At 33.9% G+C, this 22348-nt stretch overlaps 1 protein-coding gene across 3 annotated transcripts in view; it reads right to left on the bottom strand.

The window, feature by feature from the left end:
• Acer3 (alkaline ceramidase 3) overlaps positions 1–22348 on the bottom strand; it is a 168524-nt gene that overhangs the window by 86794 nt on the left and 59382 nt on the right. For all 3 annotated transcript variants that reach the window (XM_027942709.2, XM_071616515.1, XM_071616516.1), the window contains exon 2: positions 10028–10138. In XM_027942709.2, coding sequence (XP_027798510.1) covers positions 10028–10138 — 111 coding nt within the window. The remainder of the gene's footprint in view (positions 1–10027; positions 10139–22348) is intronic.

The following is a 22348-nucleotide window of genomic DNA, read 5'->3' as shown; positions in this document are numbered from 1 at the left end:
TACATTGCTATTTTTGCTCAGTACTGCTTTGGCTACTCTGGGTCTCTTATTCTTCCAAATGAATTTAAGGATTGCTTTTTTCTATAAAAGTGTCACTGGTATTTTGATGGGGAGTGCATTGATGCTGTATATTGCTTAAGTACCTACTCATTTTTAAACTTATTTGTCTGTTTCCTCTGCTACATCATCAGCTCCAATAGTCTGAGAACTACACCTAGCACATAATAGTGTCTTGGTAAACATTTATTGGAAAAATTTTTAAATGAATAAATTCTTAATGAATCTGACACCAAGCCAGGACAAAATGGTCCTCATAAATTTACTAAAAGTCTGTCACTAAAATACTTCTCCACAAAGCCAAAATCCCCAATTTTTTCTGCAAAATATTCCTCAATTCCAAAAAAACAAAACCCTAATAGTTAAGCAGTTAGTATGTACTATGTAGAGTGATATTAAGTGTAATCACAAAAGCAAGAATAAGGTTTAGAAGTAACTGTTATTTTTTCCAACTTTGGGAGATGAGAATAGAGGAATTGTTAAATTAGCAAAAACATTCTTCTATCATCACTGTCTACTTCTGTTCCTACCTTTATTTACTTCAAACCTCTTGCTCAAAAGATCACATGGTATACTATTATACAGACTGTCGGTCTCAATAACTTTTTTAAATTTACATATGACAGTGGAATGCATTTACAATTCCTATTACACATATAGAGCACAATTGTTCATATCTCTGGTTGAATACAAAGTATATTCACACCAAATTGTGTCTTCATACATGTACTTCAGATAATGACGTCCTTCTCATTCTACCATCATTTCTAACCCCATGCTCCCTTCTCCTTCCACCCCTCTCTTCCCTATCTAGAGTTCGTCTATTTCTCCACAGTTCCCCCTCCCTACCCCACTATGAGTCAGCCTCCTTATATCAGAAAGAAAATTCGGCATTTGGTTTTTTGGGATTGGCTAACTTCACTTAGTATTATCTTCTCTAACTCTATCCATTTACCTGCAAATGCCATGATTTTATTCTATTTTATTGCTGAGTAATATTCCATTGTGTATATATGCCACTTTTTTTTAAATCCATTCATCTACTGAAGGGCATCTAGGTTGGTTCCACAGTTTAGCTATTATGAATTGTGCTGCTATAAACATTGATGTGTCTGTGTCCCTGTAGTATGCTGTTTTTAAGTCCTTTGGGTATAGATGGAGGAGTGGGATACCTGGGTCAAATGGTGGTTCCATTACCAGTTTTTCAAGGAATCTCCAGACCGCTTTCCATATTGGCTGTACCAATTTGCAGTCCACCAGGATTGTATGAGTGTACCTTTTCCCCTACATCCTTGCCAACACTTATTGTTGTTGGTATTCTTAATAGCTGCCATTCTGACTGGAGTGAGATGAAATCTTAGAGTAGTTTTGATTTGCATTTCTCTAATTGCTAGAGATGATGAATGTTTTTTCATATATTTGTTGATTGACTGTATATCATCTTCTGAGAGGTGTCTGTTCAGGTCCTTGGCCTATTTGTTGATTGGGTTATTTGTTTTTTTGGTGTTTAGCTTTTTGAATTCTTTTTATATCCTAGAGATTAGTGCTCTATCTATGTGTGAGGGATAAAAATTTGCTCCCAAGAAGTAGGTTCTCTATTCACCTCACAGATTGATTCTTTTGCTGAGAAGAAACTTTTTAGTTTGAATCCATCCCATTTATTGATTCTTAATTTTTAAAAAATATTTATTTATTTATTTATTTTAGTTTTAGGTGGACACAATATCTTCATTTTATTTTTATTTGGTGCTGAGGATCGAACCCATTGCCTCACGCATGCTAGGCAAATGCTCATGCTGAGCCACAACCACAGCCCTTGATTCTTGATTCTTGCCCTATAGGAGTCCCTTGATTCTTGATTCTTGCCCTATAGGAGTCTTATTAAGGAAGTTGGGGCATAATCCGACATGATGGAGATTAGGGCCTACTTTTTGTTTTATTAAACGCAGGGTCTCTGGTTTTATTCCTAGATCCTTATCCACTTTGAGTTTTGTGCATGGTGAGAGATAGGGGTTTCATATTTTGTTGCATATGGATTTTCAGTTTTTCCAGTACCATTTGTTGAAGAGGCTATCTTTTCTAACCCTTTTTAAAATTTAAACTTTTTATTTTAAAAATATTTTAAGATAGTACAGAAATTATAAAAATACTACAATGAACTCCCATAAAAACTTTAACCTGGATTTATACATTACAATTTTGTCATATTTTCTTTTCTTTTTTTTTTTTTTTCCCTAGTACTGGGGATTAAACCCAGGGATGCTCAACCTCAACTACTTCCCCATCTCTTTTTATTTTTCACTTTAAACCAAAATATTTGTGATTCTCTGGCCTTAGCCTCCCAAGTAGCTGGAGTATAGGCATTGCCATCTTTTATTTCCCTCCATATACATAAAAATATATATTGGCAAATAAAATAGAACAAATAAGCACTTATTGTTATTTTGATGTACCATTTGAGAGACCATGATACTTTCCCTTAAATACTTCCACATGTACAGTCAGCCCTCTGTGTCCATGGGTTCTGCGTTTGTGGATTTGAACCACCACAGATCAAAAATATTTGGGAAAAAATTTTTACCTCAACTGAACATTTGCAGATGATTTTTGTCCCATCATTATTCCCTAAACAACACAGTATAATAGCTACTCATATATTAGGTATCATAAGTAATCTAGAGATATTTAAGGTACATGGGAGATATGCATATGTTATATGCAAATACTACATCACTATTCAAGTCACTTAAGTAGCCACTTAAGTCACTTAAGTATCTGAGGGGAAAGCCTGAGACCAATCCCCCCATGGACTGATGGATGACTATATTCCCTAACTAGGGACGATCTCTTACTTGATCACAGTGCAATGATCAAATTCGGAAGATTTCTTCTTCTTCTTTTATTTTTTTTTTTGGGGGGGGGGGGTACTGGGGATTGAACTCAGGGGCCCTCAACCAATCCCCAACCCTATTTTGTATTTTATTTAGAGACAGAATCTCACTGAGTTGTTTAGCGCCTCAATAAATTGCTGAGGCTGGCTTTGAACTCGTGATCCTCCTGCCTCAGCCTCCCAAGCTGCTGGGATCACAGGTGTGTACCACCACGCCTGGCTTCCCCCTTATTTTTTTTAAGCACTTTCTTACTTTCTGTATGACAAGATGTTCCAGACTCATTTTGTACTTTTCCTGCTTCAGCCCAGAAATTAGCTACTTCTCAAACGAGTTTTCATTTCTTTTAGTGAGGAAAGAGTTTTATATACAAGACCTGGGTATTAGGTATGTACATTGCTATCAAAGGGTCACAGACTCTATCCAAAGATAGAACATTTGAAATAGTTTGAAGAAATTATGGTTGATATTTCTCATTCCAGCCCATTACCACAAAGTTCTTTGCCTATTCCCTCCCAAATATTTCTCCTTCACAGTGAGAACCCTAGCTCCTAACAATATCAATATAGATTTCATTTGCTCAGTTCAAAAATGCATATAATAGCAGCTTCAGAATTGTTATACCTCTATTACTACCAATAAACATGTAGTAAGTAAACTTAGCAAAGTGAGGTTCAAGAAAACTGAATTTTCTATTGTGTAGACACTGGGGATATATAATGAGAATGCTATGTCTAAAGTTATGTGGAAGTGTGACTACTTTGTCAAGGATAAATGCATATATAGTTTTTGTTAAATATTGCCAAATTCACCCACAAAATATTTTGCATTCTCACTGGTAATATATGAAGAATGCCAAATTCTCTCATTGCCTTGTTAAAATAGGATTTGTTAAGTGTTTGACTTTCTGCAAATTTGATAAATGATAAACAATATGTGTCAGTGTACTTTTCATTTGAAATTCTCTTATTATGAGTACACTAAATATTTTGCCTTGTACTTGTGACTTTTATATCTCTCTTGGAGAATTTTCTGTCTTTGACCATTTTTTTTCCTACTGGATATTTGGTCCTTTTTATATTCAATATTTTAAAATTATTTTATATTAAGAATATTAGATCTTTTATTGTGGTATGTTACAGACACTTTCACCATTTGGCCTTTTACTTTTAAGTTTGCTTATGACATTTTTTTATCATGCAAAAGTTTCTATTTTTATATAATTCAATCTGGCAACCTTTTATTTTGTAATACTGGGGATTGAACCCAGGAAGCTCTATCACTGAGCTATATCCCCAGTACTTTTCTTTTTTTTTTTTTTTTTTTTTTTTGTGAGACAGAGTCTCACTAAATTGTTCAGACTGGCCTTCAATTTCAGATCCTCCAGCTTTGACCTACCAAGGAGCTGGGATTTCAGGCATGTGTTGTTGTGCCTAGCTAATCTTTTCTTTACATCCACATATAGATTTTGAATCATAGAAAGTCTTTCCCCAAACACTGGATATATAAACATATCACATGTATTTTCTTTTAGTACATAAAATATTTTAGTTTCTACATTTAGGTTTCTAATCAATTATGAATTTATTCTTGGGATTATGTAAGGTACACATTCTTTTCTCCAGCATCAATTATTAAAACATCATCTTTACCCCAGTGACTGGAGATGGTATTTTTATCAATACTTGGTAAGCTGATTGTATCCAGGAATTGATATATTTCTTCTAGCTTATCCAATTTGTTGCCATATAACTGTTTACAATAATCCTTCATGCCCCTTGTAATCTTGTGGTATCAGCTATAATAGATTATTTTTCATTTCTGATTTTGAGTTTTTTTAATCTCTCCAAAAAGCCAATTATTCATTTCATTGATCTTTTCTATTTTTTATACTCGATTTATTTCTGCTTTGATATTTATTATTTCCTTCCTTCTATTACTTTCAGTTTATTCTTGTTTTTCTTCTTCTTTGCTGAAAATTGTTTATTTGCAATTATCTTTCCTTTTTGATGTAGACATTTACAACTATAAACTTCCTTCTTTGAATTGCTTTCTTGTATCCCACAAGTTTTGGTATATTGTGTTTCCAAAAATTTCATTCATTTCAAGAAAATTTTAAATTTCCCCTCTAATTTATTAACTCATCGGTTGTTCAGGAGCATGTTCTTTAGTTTCTATGTATTTGTAGTTTTTGAAGTTATTCCATTTACTAATTCTAGTTTTCTATCTTTCTAGTCAGAAAAGGTACTTGAAATTATTTAAATCTTCTAATTGTTAAGGCTTAGCTTTGTGACTTGACATAATCTATCACGGAGAATGTTCCATATGTCGTTGAGACAAATGTATATTGGCTACCTGTTGTGGAGAATGTTCTGTAAATGTCTGTTAGGTCTACTTGGTCTAGAGCGCAGTTTAAATCTGCTAATTTTTTGTTGATTTTTGTCTAGATGATCTGTCCCTTGCTGTAAGTAGGGTGTTGAAGCCTCCTTCTATTATTGAATTGTAGTTTATGTCTCCCTTTAGATGTACAACATTTGCTTTAATGTGGATATATATATATTTACAATTCTTCTATCCACTTTCTGAATTGACCCCTTTATAATTATATAATTACCAACTTTGTCTGTTTTACAATTTTTGTATGAAACTCTATTTTATATGACATTAGTAAAGCTGATCCTACTCCCTTTTGGTTTCCATTTGGATAGAATATCACTTTGCATCTCTTCATTTTTATTCTCTGTGTTATTCAATCTGTCAACCTTTTCTTTTCTTTTGTAATACTGCGGATTGAACCCAGGATGCTCTATCACTGAGCTATATCCCCAGTACTTTTTATTTTTTTATTGTGAGACAGAGTCTCACTAAGTTGTCCAGACTGGCCTTCAACTTCAGATCCTCCAGCTTTGGCCTCCCAAAGAGCTGGGATTACAAGCATGTGCTGCTGTGCCTAGTTAATCTTTTCTTTCCACACACATATAGATTTTGAATCAAAGAAAGTCATAGGTGAGGTGAGTCTCTTGAAGGCAGTATACAGTTGAGTTTTGTTTTTTCAATCCATTCAGCCACTCTATGTCCTTTAATTAGAGAATTTAATCCATTTACATTCAAGGTAATTATTGATAGGTAAGGGCTTACTATGGCATATTGTTATGTTTTGTAGTTGTTTGGTATGTCCTGTTTTCCTCTCTTACTGTCTTCCTCTGTAGTTAAGTGATTTTTCTCTAGTATTATGTTTTTATACCTTGCTTTTTTCAATTATAGGTTTTTGTTTTGTGGTTACCATGAGGTTTACCAAGAATACTCTGTAGTTATATATTTATATTAAGTAAATAAAAACTTAAGTTTGATAACATAAAACCAAAATAATCTTTATACTTTAACTCCTTTCCTTGACATAATTTAAATTTATGATGTCATAATTACATAATTTTATAATGTATATAACTATTAGTTACTACTATTTTAATAGTTTTGTCTTTTACCCTTCATTCTAAAGATGTGTTTATATCCCACCATTCATTACTTTAGAGCACTCTGCATTTGATTCCATACTTAGTATTTGAGTTATATGCCTTCAGATAATTTCATGTTACTCATTGATATTCTTTTATATCAGCTTGGAAAACCCTTTCAGCATTTCTTGCAAAGTGGGCCTAGAAGTGAAAATTCCTCAGCTTTTATTTGTCTGGAAGTCTTTCTCTCTCCTTCATTTCTTTTAAAAAATATATACTTTTAGTTGTAGATGGACATAATACCTTTATTTTATTTATTATTTTTTTTATGTGGTACTGAGGATTAAACCCAGTGCCTCACACGTGCTAGGAAATTGCTCTACCATTGAGCTACAACCCTAGCCCTCTCCTTCATTTCTTAAGGACAGGTTTGCTGGGTACAATATTCTTGGCAGGTTTTTTTCTTTTAGTACTTTGAATATATTACTCTACTTTCTTCAAGCCTATATGGGTTCAACTGAGAATTCTGAAGCTAGGTGTGTTGAGAGTCCTTTTTTATGTTATTTGCTTTTTTTTTTTTTTCTCTTGCTGCTTTCAGGATCCTTCTTTGGCTTAGACCTTTAATAATATGATTATATTGATTCTTGGTGAATTCTGATTTGGATTTAACCTGATTAGTGACTTTTCACTTTCCTGTACTGGAAAGACATATCCTTCATCAGTTTTGAGAATTTTATGCTATCATTTCTTTAAATAAACTTTCTATCCCTTTATTTTTCTCTATTGCTTTTTAAATCCAATGACCCATATATTTACTCTTGATGTTATTCCATTAAATCCCTTTAGATTTCTTCCTTCCTTTTTATTGTTTTCTACTCTGACTGTATATACTCTAATAACCTGTCCTTCGGTCCACAGATTCTTTCTTCTGCTTGATGAGTCATCCTGATGAAGTGCTCTGTTATATTTTTCATTTCATTCATTGTATTTTTCAAATCCAGGATGTGTTTGAATTTTTAAAATACTATTTCAATCTCTGTTAAACTTCTCTGATAAATTTCTGAATTATTTCTGTGTTTTCATGAAGTCTATTGAACTTTGTTGTAGTAAGCTCTTTTGAATTCTTTGTTTGACAGGTTGCATATCTCAGTCTTACTAGGGTCAGTCACTGGAACCTTATTCTATTTGATGAGTAATATTCTCCTGCTTGTTTTTAATGCTTTTGAATGTTTCCAAACTGAAGAATTGAGGGTTTACTCCAATCTTCATAGTCTGGCTTTGTCATCATCCTTTTTCACTAAATCTGTCGATAAGTTCTAGGCATTCTGATTTGGATTCTGTAAGCCTGTGACTGATGAAGTCATTTTAGCACTAGAGAGTGCCTTAAGACCCGATTTGCCATGAACCTTATGAGGGCTCTAAGGCTGGTGTAGAGCCTAGTCACCTATGTCTATGGAAGAACCAAGGAGTTACCTAGGATATATGGAAAACCTTGCCAGGGACTAAAGCCCAGAAAACCTTCCAATTCCTCACACAGGTGTAACAGATGCCCAACTATGGCAATAGGGACTTGAGCTAAAATTGGACCAATCAGGATTTGCTGTGGGACAGAGGATGGTAACCCATCCTAACGGAGCACATAGGCATGCATCTCCCAGCAGTTCCTAACAGAGACAAGCTATTTTCCTGACTGCAATGAGAGAGACCAGAGCTAAGAGCAGGCTATCTCAGTATCTGTTGTGAGATGGAGGCTAGCAAGCATGTCACAGAGGTTCTGACAGATGGGTAGCTGATGGACTGTTAAAGATGGGCAAGTCTCCCTCTATGTCCTTGTGTGAGTAGTCCTAAGTTAGGACCACAATTGAGGGGAATTGGAGCCAAGCAACAGGGTAGCTTTTAGATCCACTGCCAAAACCAATGTCAGCAGGTAACTGAACCTCTCTCCTAAGGCACTAGAAATTTATGGTTCTTCCTGGACCTCTTGGCAGATGGTTTTGATTGTGGGCCCAAGGATTAAATCAAGCCTTTAGGGGAACAGGGCTCTTTCTAGGTTTGAACTCAAGAGCAATATTAGTATATCTGCTGCCTGGGTTTGGGTCTTCATTCTCAAAAGACTCTCCACCAGGTTCCCATTCAGGTCTCCTACTTAAATCCTGAGTCTTTTACGAAGGAACTTTTGTCTGTGGGTGGATGCAGACTTCTTGGTGTTATAGGAGATGGAAGTGGGCAACCTTTTTCATTCTATCATTTTGCAGGTCTACCTTTTAAATTTTTTATTCATTTATTTTCTTGAGGCTATTTAATTCAATTAGGAGGAATATGTTATGGTTTTCTTCTGTTTCACAGTTGTGGAAAGAATTTACATTGGCCAAAATATTTTGATTCTGTTTTCCTTTTAGAGTAATTTTGTATGAAAATTAATTTTTTTCCTGTCCATTTTATGTACAGAGTAAAGGTTTTGGGTGACTTACAAGAATTTAGTTTAAGACAGCTCCCTTTGGTCAGACTACTGAAGTTTTTAATATTCTGATCTGATTGTATTTTATAAACATTCTTAAAACAACCCAGGATACAAAGTTAAGGCCTAAGTTCACAGGTGTCTTCTTTTTGAGATAATTCAAGTTCCTTTCTTAAAACTCCATGTATATGAATAACAGATTCTGAAGTCTCACAAATTCTATGATTAATTATGGTAGAATCTCACACGATATACTAGTTTATAATTGTGATAACTAGAAGTCCTTTCTGTCCTTGTATAAATAATACCCCAACTGAGCTAAAACAAAAGAAGTTGTGTTTAGCATTATATAAAACAAATGTTTAGAGTGTTAAATTTAAAAAAATAAACTAGAATCCACTTCCTTCACTGTTTTTGTTTTGTTTTTCCTTTATTATGATGATGTAAGAACATGACACTTTAGGCCCTGGTAAAGTTGATTCATCCATCCATCCACCACTTACTGTGGACCATGGGGGTACAAAGATGACTAAAACATAGTCCCTCCCTCACAGACAAGAGGATAAATTGCAAAAGGTTAGATAAAGTAGGGCATTATTTATTATTAAAGTGCGGCATTATTTCCAAAAGTATGAAACTATGCAAAACCATATTATATGTACTTTTAAAAATGTTACATATATTTTAAGAGTACATATGTATGCATATATACATAAAAGCATCTGAGAAAGTTATAAGAATCAAAAAATGTCACAAGGATCAAATTCAGAATAAAGGTTAGCTCTTGGGGGAGGGGTTAGGAAGCTAAGGGGGAATCAGGCAGAAAAACAAAGGAAGTTTCAATTTTATCTGCACTAGTATAGTCCCTTGAAGTAGGAAAAGTTAAGATCTGAAACAAATATTCCAAACTGTTATGATCTGACAAAGCTGGGTGGTAAAAGATATGTTTATGTTAATTATTTTCTGTATGCTTGAAATATTTTATAATTAAAAAAGTTCATTCAGTGTGTAGTTCAATTAATTGGCAAGGTTTATGGAGTTTTAATTTTGAAGTTTCAGGATATGTTGTGTAATAACACAATATTGAAAACTACTTTTTGAAATGAAAAAGGAAAATAGTTCACCAGTACATTATATATCTTTTTTTTCAGATGAAATATTATACATACCTGTGAGTGCTAAATAAGAACCAATGTACCGCTTTTCCAGTCCATCTCTAATACTCTGAATTGCACCCAAAATTGGAGGTATGATCATAATCAGGTTACTCACTGTATTCCCTAGAGGAGAAAAATACAAGAAGATATTTAGATTAATCAATAATAATTTTTTAAAAGACATAATCAATTGGTCCTTAACAACAATTAAATGGGTAACTTCTCAAAAAGACAGTGGAAAGGTTATTTTCAAGATGCCAAAAAATAATAATTTTGTACTCAACAAAAATTTCTTTTAAGAATTCAAGTAAAACAAAGATACTTTCTGACACATGAAACTAGGAATTTTCCACAGCATATCCACTAATGAAAATTCTAAATTCTAAAAGCAGGCAAGAAAAGGATCTCAGAAAGAAAAGAGATACAACAATAAATGAGTTAGAGAAGGCAGTCTGCATCCATGCTGCATCCATGCTGCTGTGTAGTTCATGAAAGTATACAGAACTGAGTTAATTTTGTATATGGAATTGAAAAGCAACAAACTGGAGTCTACATTTTTCATGTCTTTTTAAAATTTCATTTTTCTAGTAATGCTTTTAGTTTTGAGTAAAACATAAAAGTCAATGAACCTTATCTGATTTTTACTTTCTTCTTTACAAAACAAAGTTCAAACACAAATAACAAAGGAAAAATATAAACCTCAATAGTGGAAATAAGTAGGTAAAATGGGAAAAGAAATGGCTAAAGGATATTTTATAAATTTGATTGTGGGTAGAATAAAGTGCCACAATATCTTCAAAAACCAAATTTTTTTCAACATAGGTTCTAATATCAAGACAAATTAACAATTGAGAGAATAATAAAAACATTTTAAAATAATCAAGAATCAAAAAATTATACTTGCAAAGATGACATGAGATCTAAGAAACAGGTGCTGCAACCAAGGAGAAAGTAAAGGCAAGGCCCAAGATTACTTCTGTACAAAAGAAACTAGACCACCCAGTCCAGGTCCAAGTAGGAGAACCAAGAACTGCAGAAAATTCATAGGAAGAAAAATTTAAAAAAAAATAACCAATTTTATATGTTAACGTTTAGAAAAAAATGTCAATGGGCACTAGATAGAAGTGTTGGAAAATCTGTACTATAGTTTCATGAAACAAGCCTCTATTGCTGTATATTTGGTTTATTTCTCCAATTCTTACCATTACATGCAACACTCTAATGAATAACCATATACTGTAGTCTTTCATACCCATGAACTCTGCATTGGTAGATGAACCATCCAGGGTTTGAAAATATTTTTAAACATTTGTGTCTGGAACTCTAAACAGGGCAAAGGGGAGGGACGGAAGGGAGGGGAGCAAGGAATGTAAGAAAGATGGTGGAATGAGATGGACATCATTACCCTAAGTTCATGTATAAAGACACGAATGGTGTGAATATACTTTGTATACAACCAGAGATATGAAAATTTGTGTTCTATATGTGTAATATGAATTGTTACACATTCTGCTGTCATATATAATAAATAACAAATTTGTGTCTGTTCTAAACATGTACAGACTTTTTTCTTGTCATTATTCCCTAAATGATAGACTATAACGACTATTTACATAGCATTTACATTATATTAGGTATTATAAGTTGCAGATGATTTAAATATGTGGGATTATATTATCATAGATTACATGCATATACCATGCCATTTTAAATAAGGTACTTGAGCATCTGCAAATTTTGGTATCCACTGGGGGATGATCTTAGAACCAATGTCCCTAAATATTAAAAACATTACTGTGTATGTATGTGTGTGTGTGTGCGTGTGTGTGTGTAAACATGTATAGTTTCATCTGTAAAACAGACTCTCAAAAATGAGACTTCCAAGTCAAAGAGTAAATCAATCTTTTGACCAAAAAAGTATTAAAAGAATATATAGATGCATTATCCTCTCTCTCATGCATGAGCATAAGGAGCATTTTATATGCTTAAGGATTATTTCCTTTCCTATGGACTGAATATGCCTGTCATTTGCCATTTTCTTTACTGGTCTTTCCTTTTTCTATAAGAAGGAGCCCTTCTTGTAAATAGAATATTAGCCTACATTACAAATTGCAAACTCTTTTTTTTAACTTATGACATCTTTTGCTACAAACAATTTTTTAATTGTTCTATGCAATAGAATTTATTAATCTCTTCTTTTACTGCTTTTAGATTTTTGAGTTAGTTTTAGAAAGGCCTTTCTACTATAAGATTATAGAGAAATTTGCCCATATTTTCTTCTACTGTTTTTTTATCATTTCACATCTTTAAATATTTAAATTTTAAATGTTTTGCTCATGTGCTGTATGAATATCACTCAACTTTATCTTTTTCCAATGACTACACAGTTGTGCCAACATGATGCAATTATTAACTATAAAGAATAATGCCTACATATGTTACCAAGAATGTTACCAATGTGCACTATTTGACTCAGTAGCAAATATTATTTACATAGCCACACTGATATTATTGATATTACACCCTAACTACTTATGTAATAAAAATGTTAAGCTCTGATTTTTTTTGCTTTTACTTTTATTTTCTAATTAGTTATACATGACAGTAGAATGCATTTTGACACACTGAAAACAAATGGAGTACAGCTTCTCCTTCCTCTGGCTAAACATGGTGTAGAGTCATATTGGTAGTGTAATCATACAGTATATAGGCTGATAATGTCCGTCTCATTCCGCGGTCTTTTCCATCCCCACAATCCTTCCCCTTACTCCCCTCTGCACAATCCAATGTTCCTTTGTTCTTCCTCCCCACTCACCCCCCATTATGGATTAGCATCCACTTATCAGAGAAAACATTCAGGCTTTAGTTTTTCGGGTTTGGCTTATTTCGTTTAGCATGATTCTCCAGCTTCATCCAAATGGCAAATGCCATAATTTCATTCTTCTTTAAGGATGAGGAATATTCCATTGTGTATATGTACCACATTTTCTTATCCATTCATGTATTGAAGGGCATCTAAGTTGGTTCCATAGTTTAGCTATTGTGAGTTGAGCTACTATAAACACTGATGTGGCTGCATCACTGTAGCATGCTGGTTTTACATCCTCTGGATATAAATCATGGAGCAGGATAACTGTGTCAAATGATGGTTCCATTCCAAGTTTTCTGAGGAATCTCCATACTGCTTCTCAGAGTGGTTGCATCAATTTGCAGTCCCAACTTTTTCTCCACATCCTTGCCAACACTTATTGTTGCTTGTATTCTTGATAATTGCCATTTCTGACTGGAGTGAGATGAAATCTTAGAGTAGTTTTGATTTGCATTTCTCTAATTGCTAGAGATGTTGAACATTTTTTCATATGTCTGTTGATCAATGGTATTTCTTCTGTGAAGTGTCTGTTTAGTTCCTTCGCCCATTTATTGATTGGGTTATTTGGTTTTTTGATGTTAAGTTTTTTGAGTTCTTTATATACCCTGGAGATTACCACATGCACCTCAGATAGAGTTCCTCCCATTCTGTAGGCTCTCTCTTCATGTTATTGATTGTTTCTTTGCTAAGAAGCTTTTTAGTTTAATCCATCCCATTTATTGATTTTTGATTTTACTTCTTAAGGTTAAGCTCTGATTTTAATGAGAAAATGTAGTGGGGTAAAGTAGATGGTATAAGAAAGCTAAATCCATGGACTGGGGATATGGCTCAAGTAGTAGTGCGCTCACCTGGCATGCGTGAGGCACTGGATTCGATCCTCAGCACCACATAAAAATAAAATAAAGATATTGTGTCCACCTAAAGCTAAAAAATAAATATAAAAAAAAGAAAGCTAAATCCCCAACCACCATAACTGGAAGACAAGAGACAATATCATTTTTTATTGATTCTTTTTAGTTGTACATGACAGTAGAATCAGTTCTGATAAAATTATACATGAATATTTATATATTATTCTAATTAGGACACCATTCTGTGGATGTACACAATGGTGGGATTCGATTAGGTTTTTTCATATATGTAATTAGGAAAATTATGTCACATCTTTTGTGTTTTCACATCTTCAAATATTTAAATTTTAAATATTTTTGCTCAATGCTTTATGAATATCACTCAACTTTATCTTTTTCCAGTGACACTACAGTTGTAACAAGATGCAATTATTAACTATGAATAATAACAAAAATGCAATACAAAGATAAAAATCACAGTGTCTAGTATTCATTCCACTGTCTTTCCTATTCCTAGCTGGCCTCCCCTTCCCTTCATTCCCTGTTGTCTAATGTACTAACGTTTTCTTCTCCGCCCCTTATTGTGGTTTATTTTTCATGTATCAATGAAAACATTCGACCTTCAATTTTGGGAAACTGGCTTATTTCACTTAGCATGATAGTATCCAGATTCATCCATTTACTATTAAATGAACAGACAAAATCTTAAATTTACAGATCCAGAAATAGAATAAGCAAGTTTTTAGAAATGTGAAGCCAAAATTCTAGGGGAAAAAATGTGTTAAAAGATTATTGCTAGGGCTGAGGATGTGGCTCAAGTGGTAGCACGCTCGCCTGTCATGCGCGAGGCACTGGGTTCGATCCTCAGCACCACATAAAAATAAAATAAAGATATTGTGTCCACCTAAAACTAAAAAATAAATATTAAAAAAATATTATTGCTAGACTTCCATTTCCACATAAGATAAAGAAATAAGAACTAGATATATCCTCTCACATAAAATAACAACAAAAAGGACAAAATATATGAAACACATCAAGCATTGAAAGCAACAATTCCTGAGAAACAAGAAACAAATGGTGAAATTTATGACTGTCCTAGCCCACTGCCTAGAGTATTCAGGTTGTAGCATAGGGAGGAATACCCAAGGGGAGCCTGGCATACTCCCAGAGTTGAGGAAACAGAGCTAAGAGTTCAGGAAGATCAAGGCGACTATGAGAGTAGGTGAGAGAGAGGTTGACGGAGAAACAACTCTAAGATCTATAAAGGCACCCCTTACTATTCAGCAGAAGACTGATCTGCATACACATATGAGGAAACTACCTCAAAGCCAGTAAAGAACAATCTGAAAAGACTGGAGGAACAGTATGTGGTACTCAGTATCTGTTGAGAAACAGTATCTGTTGCCACAAGCCAGATGGTAGAGTTCTTATTTACCTGGCATTGGATAATCAAGATGGCCTTTCTCTCAGTATTACAGAATCAATTAACATCAGACTGAGTTGTCTTCCAACCATACCTAACAAATCATATAGGCAAAATTCAAAAGGATCAACTCTTTCCAAGTAACTTAACTGATTCTCAGAATAAAACTCAGAAGTATTTGGTATGATATGCAGAAGCTAGTCCAAAATAAGGGAGGAAAAAAGAGAGAAAAAGATAAAGGGAAAAGGGGAAAGGGGACTCTTGTGAAAATAGAAGAAAGATCAGTGGAACAGATGAAGGAGGTGGGGGATGCGATAAGGGAAGAACAATGGAATGAAAAAAAATGACAGCAAAAAGATCAGCAGAGGGAAGGAGGAGGGGAGGAAAAGGGGAAGTACTAGGGACTAAATTAGAGCAATTATATACTATGCTTTTATAATTATGTGAAAATGAATCCTAATGTTACATTTAACTTAAAATAACCAATTAAAAAATTATTTGGTGATCCAAAAACGTATCCAGTATAAAACAAGATAAAAATCACAATGTCTAATATCCAATCAAAGACTGCCAGGCAAAGCTGGGTATGAAGGCACAGGCTGGTAGTCCTAGCTATACCAGAGGCTGAGGCAGGAGGATCACTTGAGTCATGAGTTCTAGACGAGCTTGGGTAATATAGAGATCCCCATCTCAAAAAACAAAGATTATTACCAGGTATACAAAGAAGCAACAAACATGACCCGCGGGGAAAATAATCTATTAAAATTGATCCAGAACAGACACAGATGTTTGAATAAGCAGACAAGGATTAAAACAGTTCATGTAAAAGCCTAGAAAATGCAAAATAACTTATAGTGACAGAAAGCAGTGCATGTGGGGGAAGGTGAGAGGACAGTGCAATGGAAGAGGGCTTACAGAGGGACACAAGAAAACTTGGAAGTGATAGATATGTTCACTATTTTGATTGTGGCAATGGTTTCATGGGTCAAAATGTAAGGTATACATTTTCAATAAGTACAGCATATCGTACGTCAATTATACCCCAATAAGGCTATCTTTAAAAAAAATTGCCACCAGGGAGAAGAATTAGAAGCCAGAGAGGGAAAGAAGGGAAGACCATTGTTTTCTGGTTTGTTCCACGTCTTTTAAAACTATCTATGCTTTTACTTAATTTTAATGTATTCCTATGATAAAATAAAAATTGATTTTAAAGAATTTAGGAAAGGGATTAAAAATAACTGGAGGTAGTTTCATAGATGTGGTAAGACTTGAACTAGACCCTAGAAAGAGAGAAAAGAACTAAAATCTACTGAGCCTATTAAGTTATTGGACTTTACATTTTATATATGTTAACTTATTTGCTTCTCATAACCTCATGAAGTATTATTTTCTCCATTAAATCAACAATAAAAGCAGGCTAAGAGGTTGTATAATTTATCCAAGTTTGCAAATGATGAAATCAAGAATTTATTCTAGGCCTATCTGTACTTATAGTCAAAGTTCTTCCCACTAGATGCAGCAGTACGTTTGCACAAAGAGGTAAAAATTAATACTCTAAAAATTATATAAAAGGGAGTATTAAGTAAATTCCAAATTATGCAAATAACAAAGAAATTTGCCAAAATGGAACATGAAAATGTAAGGTGAGGAGCCACGCTGAAAGTTAGATAACCAAATAACAGTTATCAATGGCTTTAAGTAAAACTATATTTGTTGTATATTTTTACCATTCAGTAGAGTTGTAAGATGCAAACTAATGAAAATCTTTACTGATGACTGATATAAATGAATTGAAACTTAAACATACCCAAATAAACATATAATATTAAATTTAGCCAAGACATCAACAGTATGGAAGTCACGAATATTTTTCAAATGACCTTGAGGCCAGGGATGAAGGAAGGGTCCTAATCACTATAAGGTCCTAAGGACAACACAAAGTTTTAAAAACTTAAAAGAGGAATTACAAATCACAAACAAAGGCATTTGAGAGATAGAAGGACTATCCAGAAGAAAACATCTAAAGATAGAAAGATGGCAGCAGGCTATTCTGTGTATGGAAAAAGAATATCAACATGCTACCTAACAGAGGTAAAAATGGAAAGAGCTAGATAGGGATCATTCAACTTCCTTCTGCTCCAATTTGGCTTCCCTTTGTAATGTTTGTCTTTTTGTCTGTTTATGGCACCATACTTTAAACAAATCAGAGATACTAAAGCATTCAGAGAAGAAAAACAAAGGAATAATTTACTTATTATTAATTAAAACATGTTATATGAAAAATGGCATGACTATGCCCTCAAATATCTGAAAGATTATTAAACTAAAGGTGATGGGGCTGGCTATATTTCTAAAATACCCAAATTAAAAAATCAATGGCATTGCAAGAAAGAAGATTTAAGGCATTTGATATTCCATCATTCAAGCCATATAGTTTCTTTCAAGGATTTATAGGTGTATATTCCCTGAATTCTCAAGAAAATTATTGTGTTTTGCCTTTATGCTTAAAAAAATGACTTAGCTATAAATGTTCTGGTCACTCTTTCCTTCAACAATTTGTAAGTTCTGTGCTGTTTCTTCCAAACTGATTGTGACTATGGAGAAGTTAAAAGAAGCCTAAATTTTCCCTTCTGGATGACTTGCTTTTTCTGTCTGGGTCTTTCTTTGTACTTAATGCTACATATTTGGGTAGCTAATGGGCTTCCAGATCAGATGAAAATGCTACACTGGTTGTTTCTCTGTATTAAAGCTAAGTCAACACAGGATTACTCTAAAAACATTTTTCACTCTTGAGACAGGGTGACAACTTGAACCTAAAACTAAAGAAATAATTTACAACATATCAAAGCATGTCTCATGCCTAGGAATAAATCTAACAAAGATATGCAAGACATAACAAAACTCTCAACAGGTTTTGGGTATAAATTGATAATCTGATCCTAAGGATTATATGAAAATGCAAAAGACCACAAAGAGCCAAATCAATCTTATGTAACAAAAAAAAAATGATGTATTTACCCTGCTAGTTATCAAGATAAATTAGGCAAGGATGAATAAAGAGATAAGATTCCAAGACCAAACTAACATTTACAATCACCTGATTTACAACGAATGTTATCCTGCAATGTAGCAGGGAAAAGATGGTCTTTTCAGTAGAGGGTACTAGATGAACTGAATGTTAATATGAGAAAAAAAAAGAATCTGGACCCTAAGCTCATATTCCTTACACAAAAACAATTCCAGGTATACTACAGATCTAAATGTAAAAAGTTAAACAAAACTTTTAGAAGATATGGAAAAACATGTTCATGACCTTGGCATAAGAATAAAAAGCTGTTTTTTAAAAAGCTGATTTAAAGAATAATAGATATAAAATTATTTTGTAATTAAGAGACCATATAAATGATAGCTAACTTAATTTTACTTAAAAAAATAATATTATACATATAGGGCTGTGAATGCAGTTCAGTGGTAGAACATTCGTCTTACATGTGTGGGTCCTGGGTTCAACCCCTAGCAGCACTAATAATAACAACAATAATAATATACATAAAATAATTAAGAAGAATTATTAACTATAAGAGGGAATTTGAGCAATTAGGGACTAGCTAGTAAGACTTCTAGGTATAGAATCATATCATCTGCAAAATTAATGATAATTTGAGTTCTTCTTTTCCTATCTGTATCCCTTTAATTTCTTTTTGTCTGTCTGATTGCTCTGGCTAGAGTTTCAAGAACTATGTTAAATAGAAGTGGTGAAAGAGAGCATCCCTGTCTTGTTCCAGTTTTTAGAGGGAAAGCTTTCAATTTTTCTTCACTTAGAAATGATGTTGGCCAGGGACTTAACATAGATAGCCTTTACATTGTTGAAATATATTCTTGTTATCCCTAGTTTTTGAACATGAAGGGATGCTGTATTTTATCAAATGCTTTCTCAGCATCTATTGAGATTATCATATGATTTTTAACTTTGAGTCTATTGATGTGATGAGTTACATTTATTGATTTCTGTATGTTGAACCAACCTTGCATCCCTGGTATGAACCCTACTTGATCATGGTACACTATCTTTTTGATATGTTTTTGTATTCGATTTGCCAGAATTTTATTGAGAATTTCTGCATCTATACTCATTAGAGATATTGGTCTGAAGTTTTCTTTCTTTGATGTGTTGTTTTTGTCTGGTTTTGGAATCAGGGTAATATTGGCCTCATAGACTGTGTTTGGAAGTGTTCCCTCTTTTTCTATTTCATGAAATAGTTTGAGAAGTATTGGTGTTAGTTCTTCTTTAAAGATCTTGTAGAACTCAGCTGTATATCCATCTAGTCCTAGCTTCTGATGGTGTCTTCTATTTCCTTACTTGAAATCGCTCTGTTTAAATTTTGTATATCTTCCTAATTTAGTTGGGGCATATCATATGCCTCTAGAAATTTGTAGATGCCTTCGATATTTTCTATTTTTTTGGAGTACAAATTTTCAAAATAATTTCCAATTATCTTCTGTATTTCTGTAGTGTCCGTTGTAATATTTCCTTTTTCATCATAGATATTAGTAATTTGAGTTTTCTCTCTCCTTGTCTTCATTAGCATGGGTAATGGTTTATCAATTTTATTTACTTTTTTCAAGAACCAACTTTTTGTTTTGTCAATTTTTTTTTTCAATTGCTTCTTTTGTTTCAATTTCATTGATTTCAGTTCTGATTTTAATTATTTCCTGTCTTCTACTGCTTTGGGGTTGATTTGTTTTTCTTTTTCTAGGGCTTTGAGATGTAATATTAGCTTATTTATTTGTTGACCTTTTCTTCTTTGAAGGAATGAACTCCATGCAATGAATTTTCCTCTTAGAACTGCCTTCATAGTGTCCCATAGATTTTGATATGTTGTATAGCTGTTCTCATTTACCTCTAAGAATTGTTAAAATCTCCTCCTTGATAACATTCCACCAGAAATCTCCTAAAACTAATAAATGAATTCAGCAAAGTAGCTGGATATAAAATCAACATCCATAAATCAAAGGCATTTCTGTACACCAGTAACAAATCCACTGAAAGAGAAATTAGGAAAACCACTCCAGTTACCATAGCCTCAAAAAAAAAAAAAAATACTTGGGAATAAACTTAATGAAAGAGGTGACAAACCTCTACATTGAAAACTACAACACACTAAAGAAATAAATTAAAGAACACCTTAGAAGATGGAAAGATCTACCTGCTCTTGGATAGGCAGAATTAATATTGTCAAAAGACTATACTACCAAAAGCACTATACAGATTCAATGCAATCCCAATCAAAATCCCAATGACATTCCTTATAGAAATAGAAAAAACAATCATGAAATTCATCTGGAAAAATAAGAGATCCAGAATAGCCAAAGCAATCCTTAGCAAGAAGAATGAAGCTGGTGGCATTACTATTCCAGACCTTAAACTATACTACAGAAAAATAGTAGCAAAAACAGCATGGTATTGGCACTAAAATAAACCTGTCGACCAATGGTACGACTAGAGGACACAGAGTCTAACCCACATAACTACTGTTATCTTATATTAAACAAAGGCACCAAAAATGTACATTGGAGAAAAGATAGTCTCTTCAACAAATGGTGCTAGGAAAACTGGAAATCCACATATAACAAAATGAAATTAAACCTCTATCTCTCACCATGTACAAAACTCAACTCAAAGTGGATCAAAGAACCGAGGAATTAAACCAGAGACCTTGCGCCTAATGGAAGAAAAAGTAGGCCTAAATCTCCATCATGTCAGATTAGGCCCCAGCTTTCTAATAGGACTCCTATAGTGCAAGAGCTAAAACCAAGAATCAATAAATGGGATGAATTCTAACTAAAAAGCTTCTTCTCACCAAAAGAAACAATCAGTGAAGTGAATAGAGAGCCTACAGAACAGGAGCAAATCTTTATCAAAAGCACATCAGATAGAGCACTAATAAAGCACTTGAAAACCTTAACACCAATCAATAAATGGGCCAAGGAACTGAACAGACACTTTTCAGAAGAGGATATACAATTAATCAACAAACATGAAAAAAATGTTCAACATCTCTAGCAATTAGAGAAATGCAAATCAAAACTACAGTAAGATTTCATCTCACTCCAGTCAGAATGGCAGCTATTAAGAATACAAACAACAATAAGTGTTGGTGAGGATGTTGGGGAAAAGGTACACTCTTACATTGATGGTGGGACTGCAAATTGAGGCAGCCAATCTGGAAAGCAGTATGGAGATTCCTTGGAAAACTTGGAATGGAACCACCATTTGTATCCCACTCCTGAGTTTATACCCAAAGAATGCAAAAACAGCATACTACAGAGATACAGCTTTATCAATGTTTATAGCAGCACAATTCACAATAGCTAAACTGTGGAACCAACCCAGATGCCCCTTCAGTAGAGGAATGGATAGGGAAACTTTGGTATATATACACAAAGGAACATTACTCAGCATTAAAAGAGAATAAAATCATGGCATTCTCAGGTAAATGGATGGAGTTAGGAATATAATGCTAAGTGAAGTAAGCCAATCCCAAAAAACCAAAGGCTGAATGTTTTCTTTGATAAGAGGATGCTGACTCATAATGGCAATGGGTGGGGCGGGGAGGATGGGAGGAATGGAGGAACTTTAGATAGGGCATCTGGGTTGGTAGATAGGGCAAAGGGAAGGGAGGGGAAAGGAGGGAGGGCAAGGGGATAGGAATGATGGTGGAATGAGTTAGACATCATGTATAAAGACACAAATGGTGTGAAAATACTTTGTGTATAATCAGTGACTTGAAAAATTGTGCTTTACATGTGCAATATGAAATGAATTGCATTCTGACACCATGTATAACAAATTAGAATTAATAAATAATTTAATAAAAAAAGATGTAAAGGGAATAAAAGAATAGCAGGTGTGAAGGAGAGCCACTACCTCATAAAACTGTGAAAGGGCACTAAAGGAAGAGGGAAGCCCTCCATGACTGAGATGCAGACCTTGTTGGAGAGGGTATCCCTCAAGCTGCTGAGCTCCTATGCCTGGAGAGCTTGCTGAAAATCCATATGCCAGAGCCTATCAGAAATCTGCCCTCCACTGTGCCAGCAAAAGCTGATCACATAAAGGTATGATGCTGCTGACCAAACTTTAGGAGTTGGGAGCTAGGGAAGCCTGTGCAATGTAGGAGCCATATACT

The sequence above is a fragment of the Marmota flaviventris genome, chromosome 9 (genome assembly GCF_047511675.1).
Source record: "Marmota flaviventris isolate mMarFla1 chromosome 9, mMarFla1.hap1, whole genome shotgun sequence".
Taxonomy (NCBI): domain Eukaryota; kingdom Metazoa; phylum Chordata; class Mammalia; order Rodentia; family Sciuridae; genus Marmota; species Marmota flaviventris.
The sequence above is the reverse complement of the archived record's forward strand: the minus strand, read 5'-3'. Positions and strand labels throughout refer to the sequence as shown.